Source organism: Cynara cardunculus, assembly GCF_001531365.2.
Source record: "Cynara cardunculus var. scolymus isolate 2C chromosome LG 13, CcrdV1, whole genome shotgun sequence".
NCBI lineage: Eukaryota > Viridiplantae > Streptophyta > Magnoliopsida > Asterales > Asteraceae > Cynara > Cynara cardunculus.
Window position 1 is genome coordinate 19041959 of NC_037540.1, and position 21632 is coordinate 19063590.

At 34.4% G+C, this 21632-nt stretch overlaps 1 protein-coding gene across 1 annotated transcript; it reads left to right on the forward strand.

Annotated features, from left to right (window-relative positions):
* Positions 1–15116: 15116 nt before the first annotated feature.
* Positions 15117–17369, forward strand: LOC112526100 (F-box protein At5g07670-like). The gene is made up of 3 exons (XM_025136488.1): positions 15117–15555; positions 16149–16348; positions 17050–17369. Exons 1-3 carry the CDS (start codon positions 15397–15399, stop codon positions 17225–17227), a joined length of 537 nt encoding a protein of 178 aa, XP_024992256.1. The 5' UTR covers positions 15117–15396; the 3' UTR covers positions 17228–17369.
* The last annotated feature ends 4263 nt before the right edge of the window (positions 17370–21632 follow it).

Genomic DNA, 21632 nt, shown 5'->3' on the forward strand with positions numbered 1-21632 from the left:
TAAATAGTCTATAATTGTAAAAGTCAGCATGTTTGACTTTTCTTATAGAAGTTTGACTTTGACTTTGTTTAGTTAGTTTGACCATATAAATAGTGGTTAGTGTTTTGTAATTAGTGTAGAGGAGCTCATTTTGTAATATTCATACGTATAATAGAGGTTTGACTGAGCTTTGCAAGTTTGACTTTTCCTCTCATAGTTTATATTGGGTTCTTAATGATAAATCAAGATTCTGCCATGATTATTGTGAAGAAATGAAGATTGATCAGTGAATTTGGACTCAACAATTGTACACAGACTGACGAAGAGTGCTCATTTCCTTGTTGTTCGCGAGTCCTATTCAATTGATATGTGGGCACAGTTATATTTGAATGGAATTATTGCTAGGCACAGTTAGAGATGTCCAAAAACTGGTCCCCGGCCGGTCCCAATCAGTCCTCACCTTTCTCATAATCGGCCATAACCGGTCCCGACGTAATCGGTCCCGGTTCCGGTCGAAAATGATAGGACCGGTATAGGTACTTCATAACCGGTTATGGGCCGCCGATCCCGGTCCCGGTCCCAACCGGTCCTCGCATTAAAAAAATAAGATTTTTTTTATTTTTTTAATGATATATATTTTTAATACATTATAAAATTTACAATTGGGTCACTCAAATATACTTTAAAAATGCATTTTAATATAATTAAAATTACGTTTTCTTATAAAAATACATTATAAAATTATTTAAAAATACATTTATTTATAAAATTATTTGAATTTTCGGCCCAGGCCGGGCCGGGCCATATTCGGTCCCATAACCGGTCCCGGTCGGTCCCGGTCCCACGAAACTACCAAAAACCTCAACCGGTCCCGGTTTTCGGTCCCATAATCGGTCCTTACCGGTCCCGGTCCCGGGCCGATCCTTTGTTGGTCCCGGTCCCGGTCCTCCGGCGCTCCCGGGCCGGGCCGATTTGGCCATCTCTAGGCACGGTGTACCAGTTAAAATAGTCTCAGATCGTGACACTTGTTTCTCTTCAAACTTTTTTCCCTAGAAAAGGTTGGTGGTTTGCATGCCAAAAACATCTTAATGTCTCCTTCCTTGTTGTGGGTAACTGGACAGAGGGATGAACTTCCACTCTTTCCGTTTCCACCCTAGCCGGTATTCCCATGATGGATGTCAGAGTTTCCCGCAATTTCCCCATTTCCTCTGTCAGCATATCCCTGGTTACATATTCTGGTTGTGGCATCGATCTTTCCAGAACATTCCTAGAATGGGATTCTTCAGGTTCAGAGTGTACTTCAGTCCGACCTCTTCCTTGCGACTGACTACTTCCTCTGCCTCTTCCCCTAGGTCTTCCCCGACCTCTATTTCTGGAAGTGCTAGTTGGAAGATTAACAAATGATTCTTCTCTTTCCTCGGATTCTGGACGAGCCGTTCTTTCAGATCTCCGGGTTCGGCTAGACATCTGCAGATTTTAGTGTTAATAATCACGTATTCACATTCCCAAATATAATGAAGTATTCAAGTTCAGATGTGTACCTGTAAATTCATAATTATACTGGCCAGATGTAACTAAAATTTACCTTACACACTATTCCTTCAACTCATCATATTTATTTCCAATGGTGCTAACTATGTCCGGGACCCTTAACATGCATTAAAACAGTTTAAGTCTAGGTATCATGCTGTTGAATACCCAAATCCCTTAAACTCAGGCTTTGATACCACTTTCTGTAACACCCCATTTCACATATTGCATATAATATATACTTCATACATAAGAAATACATGTTTGTACACCACATAGGTCCCTTAGTACAAGAATTTACCATTACAAAATATACGGTCCGAAAATTCAAAATACAATTCTTGCACTAATCCAATTTCATCTATATATATATATATATATATCAGCCATTCTTCATGCAGATAAACATATAGGGAAATTATCACATTTTCCTTTTTCCCTTTTCCCTTACCTTCTACACTTCCTGCAATACATATTTAAAATCACAAAACGAGGGTTAGACCGAAAGGTCTAGTGAGTTACCCTATTTATGTTATTGCAGGGTGATAATCACCAAAACTTTTTATGAAAAATAATTCTTCATATATATAACAAATATATGAACAAGAACATGATACCAATACCTTTCACTTTTTAAGCCAAATTCTCTAATTGCAAACAATACACCAAATCCAAAGAGGTTTGTACTAACCAGATTATCATGATGCCACTTTTAAACCTTTCAAGTCAAATAAGGTTTATTCAAAAGTTCCAGGCCAAACCTGTTATCTCCTCTTCAATAACATCCAGACTATGATTTCCAATAAGAACCCTGATCCTAAACCTTTAAATCACAAAGAAATAAAGATTCCAGGCCACGGTAATCTTAAAGGATATAATAGTAAGAGTTATATTACATAACACACATACAAATGCCACCCTTATATCCAAATATACATCTCTCCTTGATATGTCGCCCTTATCCCATGGTACACCTCTTCTTGATATGCCACCCTTATTTCCCCATCCAAATATTTCACAAAAACAATTCCATATAGAATAGACCGCAATTAATGGAATTTTATCAGTTTAAAATTATATTTATCAAAAATTCTCATTTCTTGTAAATAGATCAATAAAATGATAAGTCAAAATACATCCGGTCAAACCTTGGCCGGATTACTAATCCGGTCAACTCCTCTCATTTTGTCCGATTTGTCACTTAGAATAACTCTCAAAATCATGTCTGGATTACTAATCCGGACAATACTATTCATTTCGTGTTCGATTTAACAATCCAGATAACTTATCCGTTTAAAATAATCTGGTCATCTCATAGCCATATTCCTACTTCTTTGTTAAATATACTTAACATAAATTCAAAGTTCATAAATCGCTCAACTCATAAACAGGCCAGCACTTGATCGGATTAACATTAAACCGAATGAACCTATGTTCGGTTTAAGACTAAACCGCTTAGCCCTTGACCGGTTTACACATAAACCGCTCGATCTTTACCCGATTTATATCTAAATCGCTCATAACGTGTCCGGTTTACATAAACCGGATGACAGTTCATATGAATCAGTTTATGCAAATTTTCATAAAAATATACAAAATAGTTTAACCACTCACCTTATGCTATACTTTTGAAATTCACTTCTTGCAATTCAATTAATAAGCAATCCGGTCAATCCACTCTCTTCTTTTAAATCGCCCAACTTTTCTCAACATGGCAAGAAGAGAATAATGGAGGCTTCACCCCCTTTTTATACTTTCATTTTCTGGAAAGTCGGCTGCAATAACCTCTCTCTTCCTCTCCACTTGCATGCACACACACACATCATGCATGTATATTCATGTATATATATATACACTCACATCATTCATGCATACATACATACTTCATTATACATACCAACTTCATGCATACTAACACATTTTTAGTTATGCATTTTCACATTATGCATTTTCACATTATGCATATAATACCTATGCATAAAATACACATACTTCACGCTTTTAACCCATGTAAGCATATGTTCATATAAAACAATTTAATTCACATAATAAATACCTTAAGTAATAACCAGGACTCGGATATCACAAACTGGTGGGAGCCAGTTACTTTTCAAAGATCGATTTGCGGTTAGGATACCATCAGTTAAAAGTCAGAAAAGAAGATGTTGCTAAGACTGCTTTCCGAACTCGGTATGGACATCATGAGTTTTTCGTTATGTTTTTTGGTCTAACCAATGCTCCTGCAACTTTCATGGATCTGATGAACTGAGTATGTAATGAATATCTCGATAAATTTGTTATTGTATTTATCGACGATATTCTTATGTACTCGAAATATGAAGAAGAGCACGCTGAACATCTTCGTCTGATCCTTGAACTTTTGAAGAAAGAAAAATTGTATGCCACTGAAGATTTCAGATTTCAGATTTCATGGTCTACAGTGATGCTTCGAAGTTGGGTTTGGGTTGTGTGTTGATGAAGAGAGAAAAGCTTATTTCTTATGCATCTTGGCAATTGAAAAATCATGAAAATCAGTATCCAACACATGACATGGAGTTCACAACCATAGTTTTTGCTCTAAGGCACTACTTGTTGGGGATTAAGTGTCAGATCTTTACAGATCATAAAAGTCTCCAACATTTATTTAATCAAAAAGCGTTAAACTTGCGACAACGACGATGGATTGAGCTGGTAAATGATTATGATTGTAAAGTTCTTTACCATCCAGAAAAAGCTAATGTGGTAGCAGATGCTTTGAGTAGAATGGAAAAGAGTGGTACGATCAAGGTTGTAGCTATGAGAATGAATCTTTTGCCAAATCTTCACAGTGATATTGCAAAATGTCAAGGGGAAGCTGTCAAAGAAGATAATTTCAGAAAGGAACGATTGGGTAAATTAATTTCTACCTTGGAAAAGAATGATAAATAACTTTTGTATTTTCAAGGTCGAATTTAGGTACCAGGCTATGGAAATACCCGGGAAATTATTTTGAACAGAAGTCATAAATCTCGTATTCTATTCATCTTGGTACCAATAAAATGTATATAGACTCAAAACTATTTTATTGGTGGCCTAGACTGAAGAAAGACATAGCAAGGTACGTGTAGCGATGTTTGACATGTTTTCAAGTAAAAGCTGAACATCGAAGACTATATGGGAATCTACAGCCTTTAGAGATTTCTGTGTGGAAGTGGTATCATATCACGATGGATTTCATTATGAAACTACCTCGAACTCCAAAGGGATATGATGCCATATGGTTAATTGTGGATCGTTTGTCGAAATCTGAGCACTTTCTTCCGATAAAAGAAAATTATCCGTTAGAAAGATTGGCAAGGATCTATATTAAAGAGATTGTGACCAAACATGGGGTTCCGTTGTCTATCATCTCAGACAGGGATAGCCGATTTACATCAAAATTTTGGGAAAGTTTTTAAACAGCTTTGGGTTCTCAGATTCATTTGAGTACGGCGTATCCTCCACAGACTGACGGGCAGAGAGAAAGAACAATTCAGACTCTTGAAGATATGTTAAGGGCTGGTGTTATAGTTTTTGGAGGATCATGGGAAGATCATCTGCCGTAAATTGAATTTACCTACAACAATAGTTACCACTTTAGCATTCAGGCTGTACCGTATGAATTTTTGTATGGTCGTAAGTGCAGAACATCGTTGTGTTGGAATGAGGTGGGTGAAAGGCGATTAACAGGGCCATAAATTGTTCAAGTCACTTATGAGAAGATTGAGCAAATCAGAGAAAAGATTAAAACAGCTCTAGACCATCAGAAGAATTATGCTGACAGACGTCGTAAGCCGATTGAATTCTTTGTGGGAGATCATGTGATGCTGAAAGTTTCACCGTGGAAAGGGGTAGTCAGATTCGGTAAGAAAGGCAAGCTCAATCCAAGATACATTAGGCTATTCAGAATATTCAAGCGAGTCGGAATGGTTACGTATCAGTTGGAACTACCAGATGAGCTTAGTTCGATTCATAACACTTTCCACGTGTCTAATCTATGGAAGTGTTTGGCAGATCCACGTCTGGCAGTGCCGCTACCAGATGTCAGACTAGACAATGAACTAAACTTTGTGGAAACACCAGAAGCAATAACCGATCGGAAAACCAAGGTTCTGAGGAACAAAGAAATCAGTCTAGTAAAAGTTCAGTGGCTATATCACAAAGGTTCTGTGACAACCTGGGAGTTGTAATCTGAAATGAGAACCGAGTATCCATGGCTATTTGATTAAATGAATTCTGGGACGGAATTCTTTTGAGGGGTGGATAATGTGATAACTGAGTCTTGGTTATCACTTGAGCTAATCATTATATGATTGTTTGACATGTGATTAACTATTATGAATGGTTATCTGGATACATATTTACTTGGGATTGGTAGGTAAATACGTGTATAAATTGTATGCATACTAATTGTGATAAAATATGCATGATTTTAAGTAAATATATGTGTGGGTGCATATACTTATATGTTATGTAAGTATGCATGAAATATGATTATGTGTGTGCATGAATTTATTTGCATGCATGGGTTATGTATGTAGACTATATGCATGCATAAGGAGGATGTGAGAAACCGCCTTTCTTTTTATAGAAAGGTATTAATAGGATGGTATGGCTATGAGGCAAACTTCTTGCCATTTTTGGAAAATTGAGAGAGAGTAATTCTGTGGATTTTACTTGCTTAACTTGGGAAGTTGAAGTTGGATTCATATTTACTAATCATCTTCAAAATTTTGGAATCTGCATAAGGTGAATGTTTTGCAAACATCTTTTACATAAGTTTTGATTACTGATTTAGAATTGTGTTATGTTGATACTCAATCTATTGTACTTGTTCTTGAACACATTCAATGACCGGATTGGCGTTGTGCGGTCACTATGTTGACCGGAATAGAGAGTGTCCGGTTACAATGTTGTCCGGATTGGAATAGAGGGTTGTTTATTAATGATTATACTTGGACATAGTATTGTCCAGATAGAGCAAGGTTCGGTCAATGAGTTGACCAATGATTGATCGTACCCAGACACTTATTGTCCGATAAGGGTGCGTCCGGCCAAGGAGTGTTAGGATTGAGAATTATATGTTTAACCAATTGAATATGCACGGACATAATATTGTTCGGATAAGGGTGCATCCGGATAGATTGGATTAGGGTATTTGTTACTTGATTATGTTGTCCGGATAGGGAGTCCGGCCAAGTCTGTCCTAGACATGTGTTGGCCGGATAGCTTGTCCGGATACAAACTATCCGTACAAAGCCTTAAGTGTTGAAATTGAGTTTTATATTGGATTTTCACAATTTAATATTTATTTGGGTATTAAATTTGTAATTGTGAAAAAGGGTATTTTATATCTTTTTAAAGTGAAAAAGATAATGTTTCTACCAATCATGGTGACGTAAGTTTGTTTTGGTATGAAATTATATTTTGGGAAATGTTTCAACCAAACGTGGTGGTGACGCAAGTCTATTTTGGTATGAAACTATATTTTGGGAAATGTTTCTACCAAGCGTGGTGACGGAAGTCTGTTTTGGTATGAAACTATATTTTGGAAAATGTTTCTACCAAGCGTGGTGACGTAAGTCTGTTTTGGTATGAAACTGTATTTTGGGAAATGTTTCTACCAAGCGTGGTGACGTAAGTCTGTTTTGGTATGAAACTGTATTTTGAGAAATGTTTTTGTCTGTTTTGAATGAAACTTGTTTTAAGAGGTAGTTCCTCCAGACGTGGTGACATTTGTATGTTCTGGCTTGGAACTACGTGATGGGTAATTCCAGACGTGGTGACTTTTGTTTGTTCTGGCATGTAACCCTATTTTAAGGAAAAAATAAGGGTGACATATCAAGGAGAGGTGTACCTATGGTTATAGGGGTGGCAATGTCAGATGTGGGTATTAATATAGTTCTTGTTGTTATCACTAATTAGATACAATAGCTCTAAATCAGCATTTCTTTGTGACTTGATGAATTATAGATATTGTTCTCTTTAGAAATAATAATTTAGATGTTATTGAGAAGGGATAAATGGTTTGTTATCCGAGGCTTTCATTGCCTAAGTTTTCTATTAAGTTTTAATACATATAGAGGGGCTCTGGTTGGTCTTATAAAAGGACCAGAGGACCTCTGGTTATGTGAAAAGGCTTTAAATATTTTGGGAATTTTATAAACCCGAAGCTCTGTATCTTTCATACAGAAGCTCTATATCTTAGTTATGTATCATAATTTTATTCTTTAAAATTATCTTTTTCTTCAAAAATATTTATAAACAAAATTAAGAGTTAGAGGAGCTCTTATTCTATTTTATACATCTTTTAAGTTTTGGTAGATTCTTTTGAATTAGAATCACTAATAAACTAGAAGATCTCTGGTTGAGTATTGTATCACTTAGATACAGAGACTCTAGTTAGTAGAACCAGAGGCTCTGGTTGGTAAGGACAGAAGAGCTCTGGTCTGTGGAACCAGAGGAGCTATGGTCTATGGAACCAGAGGAGCTCTGTCCCGTTGAGTAAGAATTCTATTTTGAGTTATGGGTTTTAGAGAGGTGCATTTGGATTATGTGTTGAAGCAAACTATTGGCCAAATATTTTGATCATCTAATTGGATTACATTCTTTTGCTGAAATGCATTTATTTCTGTATAAAATATATTTTATCAGATTTTGGTGTTCATCACCCTACATTTGCAAAGAAGGGATTTACTCACTAGACCTTCTTGTCTAACCCTCATTTTGTGTTTCAAAAATTGCAGGAACCACGAAGTCAAGGGATAATAAGGGGAAAGGAAAAATGTAATTATTTTCTTTATATGTTATATGCTTGTGAAGATCAACTTGATGATTGCATATTTTGAAGATATATGTTGTCATACATGTGTTAGTGCATGGATTTTATTTTAGAATTTTTCATATGTAAATTTTGTACATAAAGGAATCCTTATACTAGTGAGACCTATGTGGTGTAAACTATATTTTTTTGAAATGAAATATGTATTATATGCAAATGTGGAGAATGGAGTGTTACATAAGGTGATATCAGAGCCTGAGTCTAAGATCCGACGACCTATTATTGCCCCCACTTGCAAATCCATATCCCCTCAATCCCTCATTTGGATCCACATCACCAGCGAGAGACCTACTATTCCAAATCTAGTTCAAACAACATTTTCAACGCCCCTTTTCTTTGCAAGCACGTATGTTGCAGGCGCCCATTCCCTTTGTACATAAATCATTCCGACCTCCCTTCGCCTTTCACTCTCTCACACACACACAAAAACAAACATACACTATAGATCTAGTGCTTTTAAGACCAGTCAACAAATTAAAGTAGAACTGAATAGGTGTCTTCCTTTCATGTTTCTGACACATACACACCATGAAAGTAAACCTCAAATAAAACCAGAAATACAACAATCAAATATAAAAAGAACAAATCCAAGTTTTGTTGTGTATTCTACTATGGTTGTCTTAGGTTTTCATCTTGATCCAACAAAATCAAATATGTGATGGAGGTTTTGCATGCCCTAGATTTTGTAGACACATCTACAATATTAATGATACATACATACATGATGATCATCAATAAGTGTGTTTGGGGAAGATGAGTGTAAGTGTTCACATACATGCAAAGACATAAGACAGTGGTTTTGTCCGTGAAGGGTCGCTGGAGGGGTAGGGGGTTCTTTTGGAGTTGGATCAATAAGGGTCATGGTATTTTTGGTGTTGCTACAGTGATGATGTTGGTTGAAATTGAAGTTGAAATTGAGGTGGCAAGGGGGTCGTCATGAAAAGGGGTGGGGTATCATTAGAGGGGGTGGGGCAGTCGATGAGAAAGGTGGAAATTCTCTATTTTATGTTTATAATATGTATGTATGTAAGGGATGGGCTTCCAATTAATGTTTTTGAAAATCCTATATAGATTATGATTTGGTATGTATACATATAATATATATATATATATATATATTAGATTTAATATAATAGACGAGAGCTCGTGTGAGAATAGGAGTTAAGATGAGAAACATAAGAATAAATCTGGATCATTTATCACTTTTAATCTCACCTGACCCCATGAATTATGTTTCTCACATAAGTTGATCAGTGCATCTTGATGCATCCCATTTATGTTGATCCTTAGTTAGGATTTATATAAGGGTGAAGATCCCTTCATACTCTTCTCACCATAACTTCCATTCTCACATAACTCAACCTGAACATAATATAATACTATATTTGTTTAGTTTTTAATAAAAAATTAAATAAACAATACAAAGACCAAATTCCCCTAATTAACATATCTTATTAAGAGGGTGTTTACTTATGACTTAATGAGTTTAATGAGTAAATGGGTTTATTCGCACAGCCAAAATGATGTGTTTACTTGGGGCTTATTTGCACAGAAATAGGCTTATTCGTACAGATGAGAAAAGGTTCTTGTCCACATTTAGCCAAAAAAAAGGACAATCATACCGTCGGTTCAATAAAACACGCCAAATCAAAACAAATAGAACCCTAGCCGATTTTTCTTCTTCATTTTCACAATTTCTCTCTTCTCCAAAGGTAACGAGTTCTCTTCTCCAAATCGATTGCTCTCTTCCTCAAATGTAACTAGTTCTGCACACTTTGATTCTAAAATTGATTGTATCTGCACACTCGATTTTGCAAAAAATAGGCTTATTTCACACTCGATTGCTTATCGATCGCTTATCCAAATTGATTGTATATGTACACTAGATTTTGCAAGTCAATTGTATCTCACACTACAAATAGATTTCATGAGTTATGCACACTGAGTTCTGCACACTGATTTACGCACAACGATTTCTTGTAAAGTTGTTGTTTTTGCTTGTAAAGTTACTGACTTGTTGTAAAGTTGTTGTTTAACAACATAGTTCTCACACTCGATTGTATCTCACACTGCAAAGTTGATAAGCTGTTCTAACAACCCAATGCCAAAATCTATTGTAAAGTTGTTGTTTAAAGTTGTTGTTGAATGTTGTTGTTTGAATGTTGCTGTTTGAATGTTGTTGTTGAATGTTGTTGTTGATTTCTTGATTGTTGTTGTTTGATTTTGGTGTATATCTCCTTCTAGTTCTATTTCTGTTTGATTTCGCTCAGATGAAGGTGTTGTTTAATTGCTTGTTGTTTGACTGTATAATTAATAAAATGGACTAATGACGTAACCGATTTTTCGTTCTTTGATTACTTGTTATTTGATTACTAGATTACTTGTTACTAGATTTCTTTTGTTGGTTTAGTTGTTTGTTATAGAATGTTATCATGTCTTTTCCTTGTTTAATAGCTCGAATGTTCGTTATAGAATACTATCATCTTGTCTTTGTTTTAGGTATGGAACAAACGAATGAAATACAACAACAAAAAAAGGGTTAGAATTAGATGGAAGGATCCCAATATTGTGAAATCTTTCTTAGAAAGCTGTATTTTAGCAGTTGGGTAGAATGGAAATGAGGGTGCTAGCTTGAAGGCACTTTCATGGAAGAAAATTGTTGAGACTTTGAAAAACACACATAACTTTGTTGTCAGTCAAAAGCGAATGTGGAACCATTTCGATTACTTGAAATAAAAATATGGTGCTTGGTTAAAAATAAAAAATAAAACCGGCAATATTTATGATCTTTCAACAAACACTTTTAACTTGATTCTTGAGGAACGATAGTTGGAGATGGAGGTCGTTTTCTAACTTTAGATTTTGTTTTATTTCGATTCTTTTTTATTTTGTTTGCATATTTATAATTGTTTCTTTAACACAAACCAATAGGTATGTTGAACCCTTGAGGACTACAAGTCTTCCATATCCCGACTTGTGTGCATGACTATTTGAGGGTAGTATATCCACGGGTATTGGAGGTCATGGACCGTCATCAAAAGACCCTTTGCCAACCACCGAGCCTTTTATGGTCATTGAGGAAGAGATCAATGTATCAAGTGATCAAGCTCCCATGTCTTCAACACCTTGTTCATCCCGTGCTCCGGTTGAGAAACAAAAGGGTAAAAGCACTACAAAAGCCACCTCGGAGCTTGACGAAAAGCTTATAAAGTTTTTAGATACTATGGGTTCGAAATATGGGAACCTCGAGCTTTTTAGTTATGACACATGCCTAAAAAACTTGAACGAGCTTGGGTGGGAAAAAGATGACTCCTTGTAACGTATTGCCTTTTCTCTTCTTACGGACAACCATAATAGAGAAGCTTGGATGACAATACCATTCGAAATAGCCAAAGAATGGGTGAGAACAGTTGGGACGAAACAAGGATATCAGTAAGGATTGGTGCCACGTTTTTAGAACTTTTTTGGTGTTTAATGACTTATGAATTAGACTTTCGTGTTAGTAACTTGTGATGTTTATGGATGACAATTTGGTGCCACATTTTTTGGACATATGATGTTTTTGGTGACAATTTATGATATGTATGTGGCTTTGGATTTCTGATAAGCGTTGGTTTTGGATTTATGATAAGCATGTTTATTTTTTGCATTGATTTTAGATTTATAATGGTTTTTTTGGATTTACAATATGCCTTTTTATTTGAATAGATATGTTGACTTTTGAGGAAGAAATGATCATCGTAATCCTAATATATATATATATATATATATATATATAGGGGAGCGATCAAATGCAAACCACTCAATTTGTACAAACTGTGCAAACCGCATTCAACCAATCATAATTTTTCATTTTGTTCATTTTTTTGTAATTATGAGAGGTTGATTAATCATTTTTATTGTGGAGGGTGTTAATCATAGATATTATCATCTTCATTATTTTAATTTTAGAGAAATATATGAAACAGTTTCATTAATGTTAGAGAAATACATGAAACAGTTTCATTAAGTATTATATGAAACAATTTCACAACCATATATGAAACAACTTCATCAAAAAAAAAAGTATTATATGAAACAATTTCACAAGATTAAACAATTTCATGAAAAAATTTCATAAGATTAAAGAATGAAATCGACAGATGAAGGTGGTTTGCACGGTTTACACAAATGAGGGCGGTTTTCATATGATCACTCCTCTCTCTCTCTCTCTCTCTCTCTATATATATATATATATATATATGTGTGTGTGTGTGTGTGTGTGTGTAAGATGACTGAGAAATGCTTCAGAAAGAATAGAAAGAATGCTCGATAATACTTCAGCACTAATTGAATATGTGTACACCCAAGAGCTATTAACCGTACCTAGTACGCAATGTCAAGAGTTGATGCGCCTCTCACATGAAGCATATATACTGTTATGCAATCATTTTAGACAAAGAAATTGGGTGAAAGGCAGTAGACATGTTAGTGTCGAAGAGAAAATGACGATGTTTTTGACGATTATCGGCCATAACAAGCGTTACAAAGTGATTAAACGTAGATTTTCAACGCTTTACAAGAACTGTTCATGTTTGTTTCCGTGAAGTTTTAATGGGCATGATGAAATACGCAAGAGAAATAGTGGTGCCAACAACTTCTGATACAACTTTAAATATGTCGAGTCATCATAGACGTTTGAGAGAAATATTTTCGGTAAGATTTATTATTGATGTTTTTAAGTTATATATATATATATATATATATATATATATATATATATATATATATATATAGCGGAGCAATCAAATGCAAACCACCCATATTTGTATAAACCATGCAAACCACATTCATCTGTCGATTTCATTGTTTAATCTTATGAAACTTTTTCATGAAATTGTTTAATCTTATGAAATTGTTTCCTATAATACTTTTTTGATGAAATTGTTTCATATATGGTTATGAAATTTTAATAAAACTGTTTCATGTATTTCTCTAAAATTAATATAATGAAGATAATAATATCCATGATTAACACACTCCACAATAAAAATGATTAATAAACCTCTAACAATTAAAAAAATGAACAAAATGAAAAATTATGATTGGTTGGATGAGGTTTGTATGGTTTGTATAGATATCGTGGTTTGCAAAGTAAACCTCCTCTATACATACACACACACACACACACACACATATATATATATATATGTATAATCTTTTTTCTGTTAATGAAGGGTGGAATAGGTGCGCTAGACGGTACCCTTATACATGCAATAGTGTCAGATAGTCATCAAACTGCTTACAGGGGAAGAGGAGGCGATCGATGCTATCAAAATGTTCTTGGAATTTGTGATTTCAACATGATATTCACTTTTGTTTGGGCTAGATGAGAAGGTATAGCGCATGATTCTAGAATATTTAAGGAAGTTGCTTTTAACCCAAGATCTGGTTTTCCCTTTCCACCACAAGGTATATACCATTCTCTATTTGTATTTTGCTTTTTTATTTGTATATTATACGATTGATACGAGTGGTTTTTTAGATAAATACTATCTTGGTGATGTTGCATACATCAATGCTCGTGGATTTTTTGCTCCATATCGTAACACAAGATATTGGTTGCATATTTTCGACGTCGATGTACTTTGACTAAAGAAGAAAGGCTTAATCAGGCACATGCCCAACTCAGGAATGTTATTGAACATGCTTACGGTGTCTTGAAAGCGAAATTTTTTATCTTAAAGTAGATGGCTCCCTTTCCATTTACAACACAAATAAATGTGGTAATTGATTGCTTTGCGATACATAATTTTATCCGAAAATATAATAATCAAGACCAATTTGTTTATGGAGTGCAATGAGGATACTATATTTAACAACGAAGAAGAAGTCGAAGGAAATGGAGAAGACGAATTGGATATTTCCCAATGGGGTGCTAATAGCACTCAATATATGGCTACTTTGCATGATGGAATTGCAAATAATTTGGTCAGTAATGTTTAAATTTTAAGGTATTTGTATTTGAACTTGGCTACTTTGTGTTTGAACTTGGATTTTTAAGTATTTTATAAATTTATGTTTTGATTTTTTGATATATAAATTTATGTTTTGATTTTGGATGATATCAATGAATTTACGTTTTGATCTTTAGATGATATCAATGAATTTATGTTTTGATGTTTAAATAGATTTTTTTGTTTCAGAAACATCATTTGGATTAAAAAAAATGAACAACAATTTATTAAATAGCCCGTTGTTCATACTCAGGGGTAAATTGATCATTTATGTTATTCAGACTGTTGATTCAGATATAAAAGTAAACAGTAACATAAATTTATGTAGATAGACAAATTTATACAAACAAGACTTAATAGAAAATTTGGTGAACAACCCCTAATAACCTTTAGACAGGGGTATCGAAAGCACAATAAGTCAACAACCACAATAATTAAAAATGTAATTAATTTAAAATTTGTACAAGATCAGATAGTTAGTGATGATGAACAGCAAAATCACTATAATTTTATCCGCACACGACAAACGTACCATAATGCATGAATGGACTATGTTAAAATAAAATAAAAAAGGACGAAATTGTATGTGATTTAAACGTTGGGTCCCATTTTTGAAGGTAGTTGCCCTCAAAATCGAGAAAGTCATCAGTCTAGAAACCGAAATATCAGTAATTACTAGAAATTTCCAAGAACCCACTACTATTTTCTTCAGGTGATTGAAGATGAATACCAAGTAATTCCATCGAATTCAATAGATTTTGGGAGGAATGTGAAGCAGAGAAGAGATGGGAGCTACCTGTACTACAAGGAGAAGAAAAGGACTTCCAATGTCGTTGGGGAATCAAAACCTTAACAAGCCCTCACCGGTTAATTGGTCAAATCTCTGGCTGAAGAAAGAAACATCATGTCGTTTTTGCTTCCATACACCAACGTTCCTTGTCCAACAAACGCCTACCCAGTCCGCTACCACCTCTGGACGATGCCACCGTTGATTCTGCTCCTTTACAACTATCCACCAACACCACCAAAACCATGGCTTGTGATTTCCCCCAAATTGTTGTATCTAATGATCTCACTTCAATCTTTTCTGATGAGATACTCCTTCATATCCTCTCGAAACTTTCAGAAAAATCACAAAGGAACTCGAATTATTTAGGCTCAAAATGGTGGTTGAATCTCCAAGGTCGCTTGGTAAGGTCACTCAGGGTTTTTGATTGGGATTTTCTTATATATGGTAGTATGTTTTTTAGATTCCCTAACATTATACATGTTGATTTACTTTATGGAGCTATAGTTTCCAACAGTAATACTAAAAAGTTGGGACTTCTGTTCAATCACGAATTCGGGTCTTTTTCCATGGCTCCTAATGAATTTTTATTCGATGACCATTCTTTATTACCTATTGATGAGGTTGATTTTGGTTTGAAAGTTTTGGCTAGTATCTACCCCAAACTGAGAACACTTGTGGTTGTGAATTGTAGTGAACTGGGTTACTAAGTGTTGTTGAGGAATGCCCTACAATTGAAGAGTTGGTTTTGCATAGATGTAATGATAATGTATTATGTGGGATAGCAGCATTTACAAATTTGCTGACACTGAAACTGATTTGGGTTGTCGATGGGTTCTATAGGTATTTGGTTCCGGATTGAGGGTTAACCATCTTGGCACAAGGGTGTAAGAGGTTAGTGAAGCTTGAGCTTCGAGGATGCGAGGGAGGTTATGGGTGGTTATCAGCTCTTTCTTATTGTGAGAATTTGAAATCTTTGAAGTTTGTTTCTTGCAAGGGGATTGATCGAGATCCTGATATTGATGAGCACTTGGGGTTTTGCCCAATGCTTGAAAGATTGCATTTGGAGAGATGCCAGTTAAGAATTAAGCAAAGTGTCCGGGTGTTGTTTTATATATGTCAAGATGTGCACGAAGTTGTTTTCAAGAATTGTTGGGGATTTAATGATGGCATGTTCTTCCATGCAAATCTCTGCAGGTATATTTTTGTTGCCAAATTTTCAAAATCTGCTTCAATTTCTTTGGTTGCTTACATGAGAATTAGCCAAGGCATTATGACACAAAGGTTAACCAATTTAAATGGTGAAAAGGGTCAGTTTGTTCCCCCATTTCTCTCTATTTATTGCTATATTTTGATCAAGGCTAATCAAGTTAATTAGTTGTAATATACACAAGTTAATTAGGTGTAAGCTACACAATATAATAGTAAACATATTATATATTATAATGAACCAAGTAATGCTTCTGCTTAATCCTTTCTAGGCAATTAAGTGTTGGAAGGCCATAAGATTGCTTAGCTTTGGTTAATGTTCCGTAAGACACCTGAAATGAGATTTATGATCGGTTAAGTTCACTACTTTTTGTTTTTTGGGTAACTGTGGCTGTCCAGGTCGGCTTGCACCCATCTCGACTAATCCTATGTGGGGCCTTGGAGATAACAACTAGGAAAATCTTCAATAAGATTCAAACTGACGACCTATGGAGAGGTGCCCTGAAGCGTAACATTTATTTGCCCACTCAGTTTTTGGTCATTTAACATTTCAACATTTTCATTTATTTTCTATGTTGTGAGGAGAAACAAAGATTGTGAATGTGGGACCCTTTACGAGATAAGTGATGGGACCCACAAAATTGAAGACTTAACGAATCACATATAACTTGTAGTTTGTTTGATCGCAGGAGGCTGAAGTTTGTCTATCTAGAAGGATGCTCAAGGCTAACAACACAAGGTCTTGAGGCTGTGGTGCTTTCATGGAAGGAGCTCGAAAGCCTCAAAGTCATATCATGTAAAAACATAAAGGGTGACAAATTTACTCTTGTGTTATTCGCCTTATTTTCTGCTCTTAAAGAGTTCTAATGGTGCCCAGGTAACACATCTCTTCAGTCAACAAGCCTCTCTGATTCTGGTATGGGAAAACAAGGCGATAAATTCTTCAAATAGATTCAAATCTGACCGTTTGAAACTGGGAGGTTGCATGTCTTTAATATGAAGCAGTTCAAGATTCTGCTCATTGACTCGATAAATTCTTCAAGAAGTTTCAAGTTTCAACATTTGGAACTGTGTGACACCCCAATCTCCACACATTACATATTACATAGAATTCATTCATTGAATACATAGATTCCCACATAGGTCCAAAATTACAAGAGTATGTGCTACAAGTTTACGATATAAATTGCATAACTTAAAAATTCCAAAATACATGCATTTGTAAACTAGCATTGCTCTCCTCCAAAACACATCTAGATATGGTCTTCAACATTTAAGCACATAAGGGAAGTAATCATATAATGTTTTTTCCCTTATTGATATTATAATTGGTATTACTTGCACACATATTTTAAAACATAAAATGAGGGTTAGACAAAAGTCTAGTGAGATTCCCTTTTTCAGGCTATGCAGGGTGAGATCACCAAAAACATTTATGAAAGAATCTCTCAATCATAATGAAGAATAATAAAAGAATCGCATCATGTTTAAGTCCATCGGGCCTCTTGTTCAAAATCTAATATTTAGAAAAATAATGGTTTTCCAGTCCATCGGCCTCTGGTTCCAAAGTGTCCATCGGGCCTCTGGTTCCAAACCGTACTTAGAATATTTTTCAATAATCATGACAAGAGCTCCTCTGGTCTTTCTACCAGAGCTTCTGGTTAGTCGACCAAAGCCTCTGGTTCCTCAACCAGAGCTTTTGGTTGTATTTATGAAAACCAACCAGAGCCCTTCTGGTTTGTTTTATAGAAATTTCTAAGTATAAAGACTCTTTTAAAATATCATTTTAAAACTATAAATATAACAAAAATATAAAGCTTATTTTCAAACTAATAATTTATAAAAGATTTTGCATCATTTTTAAATCAACATCTAGAATCCTCTAGTTCTATTATGAGGGTCAATCAGAGCCCCTCTGGTTCCTTGCAAGGTACAACCAGAGCTCCTCTGTTTCCTCATAATCAATGCTTTTATCCAAAGCATATTACTCACAACCAAAGGTCATGAACCATATTATCTCCAATCCCATAACATCATTACCATCATTTCTACTAAAGACAACATCTCTAAATCCTCAAATCACCAAGAAATGAGAACTTAAATATGTTGTAACTTTAATAGATATCATAATAAGAGTTAGGCCACGCAGACAACGACCAACCTTATATCCTCCCAATAATCCCTTTTTATGATGTTTCACCCTTATATCCTCCCATTAATTCGTATGAAGTAGTTCATCCAAAGACAGACCTCAGTCATATATGTCAGAGTGAACCTGTTCATAATTTCCCAAACCAATCATGGTCTCAACATAGGTTTATACTCAAAACCTTCTATTCTCAAGAACAACCTGATCTCCCAAAACAGTTTAAAACTCTGTTTTTCTGTAAAACTCTTTCAAACTGTTTTTAAAATCCAGATACTTTTTAATTCTTTCCAAAACAGTCCCAAAAAAATAGATTCAAACAGCAACTTCTCAAAGGCTGTTGAAGAACACAACTTTGTTTCATATTTATCCAGAAACATATTCCAAAACAATAGCATCATAAAAACTGCTGAAGACAGCTTACCATCTTAACCTCAAAACCAATACCAAAACTCAACAGTTGATACACAAATATATGAGGAAATTAGTTTCAAAACCACTCACCTTATCAAACAGATTTCTTGATGATAAACACACAGCAAAATCTTTACTCTAACACATAATCTTCAAGTACTTTTGAAGCAACAATTCTTGAAGAACACTTTATCTCACACACAGGTTCTTTTCTTACAAGAATGACAATGATAAGGATAACTTTATCCAAATTTTTCTTTAAATATCCTCACCTAGGCGGTGGAGAATTTTAATAATATAAAATTGGATATGACGGTGTGGATTTTATTATTTTAAAAACATATTTGCTTCATTACTAAGGTACCACTATTTCAATAAAATATTCATATTATCCAAACATGTATGCACTTATTTCATGTATCATGTATTGTTGTCACATTCACGCATATCATCATATAATTTATCAAATAATCACGTAAAAATTTACCTTGACCCAGGTTATCTGAAACCCGATTATAACAAACTGCGAATTTGGAGTTATTCAACATGAACCAATTCAAGGTTCTCCTTTGGATGACAAAAGGAAAAGTTGATTTTAGAGGATATTGGCCTTTTTTGTGGGTTATGACTAATCGCCTGGATGATCGCGAATTGGCCTTCTTTTATGTTGTGGCTGCTGATGCTTCATTTATATATCATGTTTACTAATGGTGTTAAGTAAATTATAGCTTCATTGTGCAAATTTTCGTAGATGCCAATCACAATCTAGCATTTACTCTTTTGATTGATAATGTCCCAAGCTATTCAAGTTAACTCATTGAATTCGTTTTATTTTATTTGGTTTGGTTTCCTTTATTGAAAGTGTTGACGGTTATAACGTTAGATACTATCATCTGTTGTGCAAGTTGTATATGTCATGCGAAAACGTGTTAAAAACATGTATTTTAGATGTTTGTTGTCTAAATTTTATATGCTGTTCGTTGATATATATTTTTTTTTTCAGGTGATACTTTTGGGTATTCTGCTAGATCGAACAATCTAATGGGACATCACCAAATGCTTATGGATTGGGCTGTCATGTAATGGTACCAACTAATTCAGAAGGAGGATGTTTGGAGTAGAGTGCGAGTAATCCCAACCAATGGAAAAAAAATGATGGTTATGAAATAACTAAAAGATTATGATTAAGCATGTCTTATCTCAAAGGCAGATTTGAATTCTTTTTTCAGATGGGGACATAAAATAATTCACATAATATAAAATAAAATAAATATTTGTAAAGACTATAGTTTCTTAAAACATAATTATGAGAGGGTTGGCTTCTTTTTACCATCCAAGTGATTTTTTTTTCCTGTTGTTACAAAAGAAAATTAAAAACCTTGTAACATAATACAACATATGAATTGCGACGAGTAGGCTGTGGTTCTGTGGCCTTATATGTAAGTCGCCCTCAGGTCTATCTACATAATTAGATTCATAAGAATTCATAGTAATAGTTGATATGCTTTTATATAACCATAATAATTAGATTCATAAGAATTCTTAGTAATAGTTGATATTGTATTTATATAACCATAATATAAGAACACTCATATTATGTTAAGTTATTCTAATACTTGAAACTGTCTGAAATTGCTTATATATTATATATTACTAACAATAATTTTAGGAATAATAAAAAACAAAAAACCATAAACGTTATATCCAAATCGTTATTTTCTTTTTCAGTTTCCAAAATATATAACCCTTGTGATTTGTGAAAATGCGATAACAACCTATTAACCTCATATTGGGATAACAATAAAAATTAAATGATTTTTTAAATTAAAAATGAAATTAAAACAATTAAAAAAAATTGAGAGGCAAAAGGGTATATTGTGATTCAAAGTGATAAAATTTTAAAAACATGATCACACTAAACCAATTAATTTGGATAACATAATGGGCTATTATGGTTATCGCTTATTTAAACACGATTTTGGTGTGATAATCATGTGATTATCATACAATTATCACAAGGATTTCGCTCGGCTAAGGTTAACTTAGGAAATCGATTACCGATTTGGTGTGATAATCATGTGATATCACTATCATAACAGCACACTCGATTTGATCATGGTTTCGATCGGTTAAGGTTAGACAATCACACATTTATCACAATGATTACTCATGGTTTCGATAGGTTAGGATTAGACAATCATACATTTATCACAACGATTATGAGCGAAATCCACTAAACGATTTGGTGTGATATGGGTGCGATAATCAAGTGATATCACTATCATAACAGCGCACTCGATTTGATCATGGTTTCGATGAGTTAGAGTTAGACAATCACACATTTATCACAACGATTACTCATGGTTGCGATAGGTTAGGATTAGACAATCACACATTTATCGCAACGATTACGGGCGAAACCCACTAAACAATTTGGTGTGATACTTGAGCACTCAATTTGATCATGGTTTCGATCGGTTAGAGTTAGACAATCAYACATTTATCACAACGATTACTCATGGTTTTGATAGGTTATGGTTACACTTGATTGATTATGGTTTTGATGGGTTATGGTTACACAATCACACAATTATCACAAGGGAAGAGAAGAGAGTGAAAACGAACGTGATCAATCCAGGAAAAAAAAGGATAATTATAATTAATTAAAATTAAATAAAAATTAAAAAAATTACCTAATTACATTACTATCCT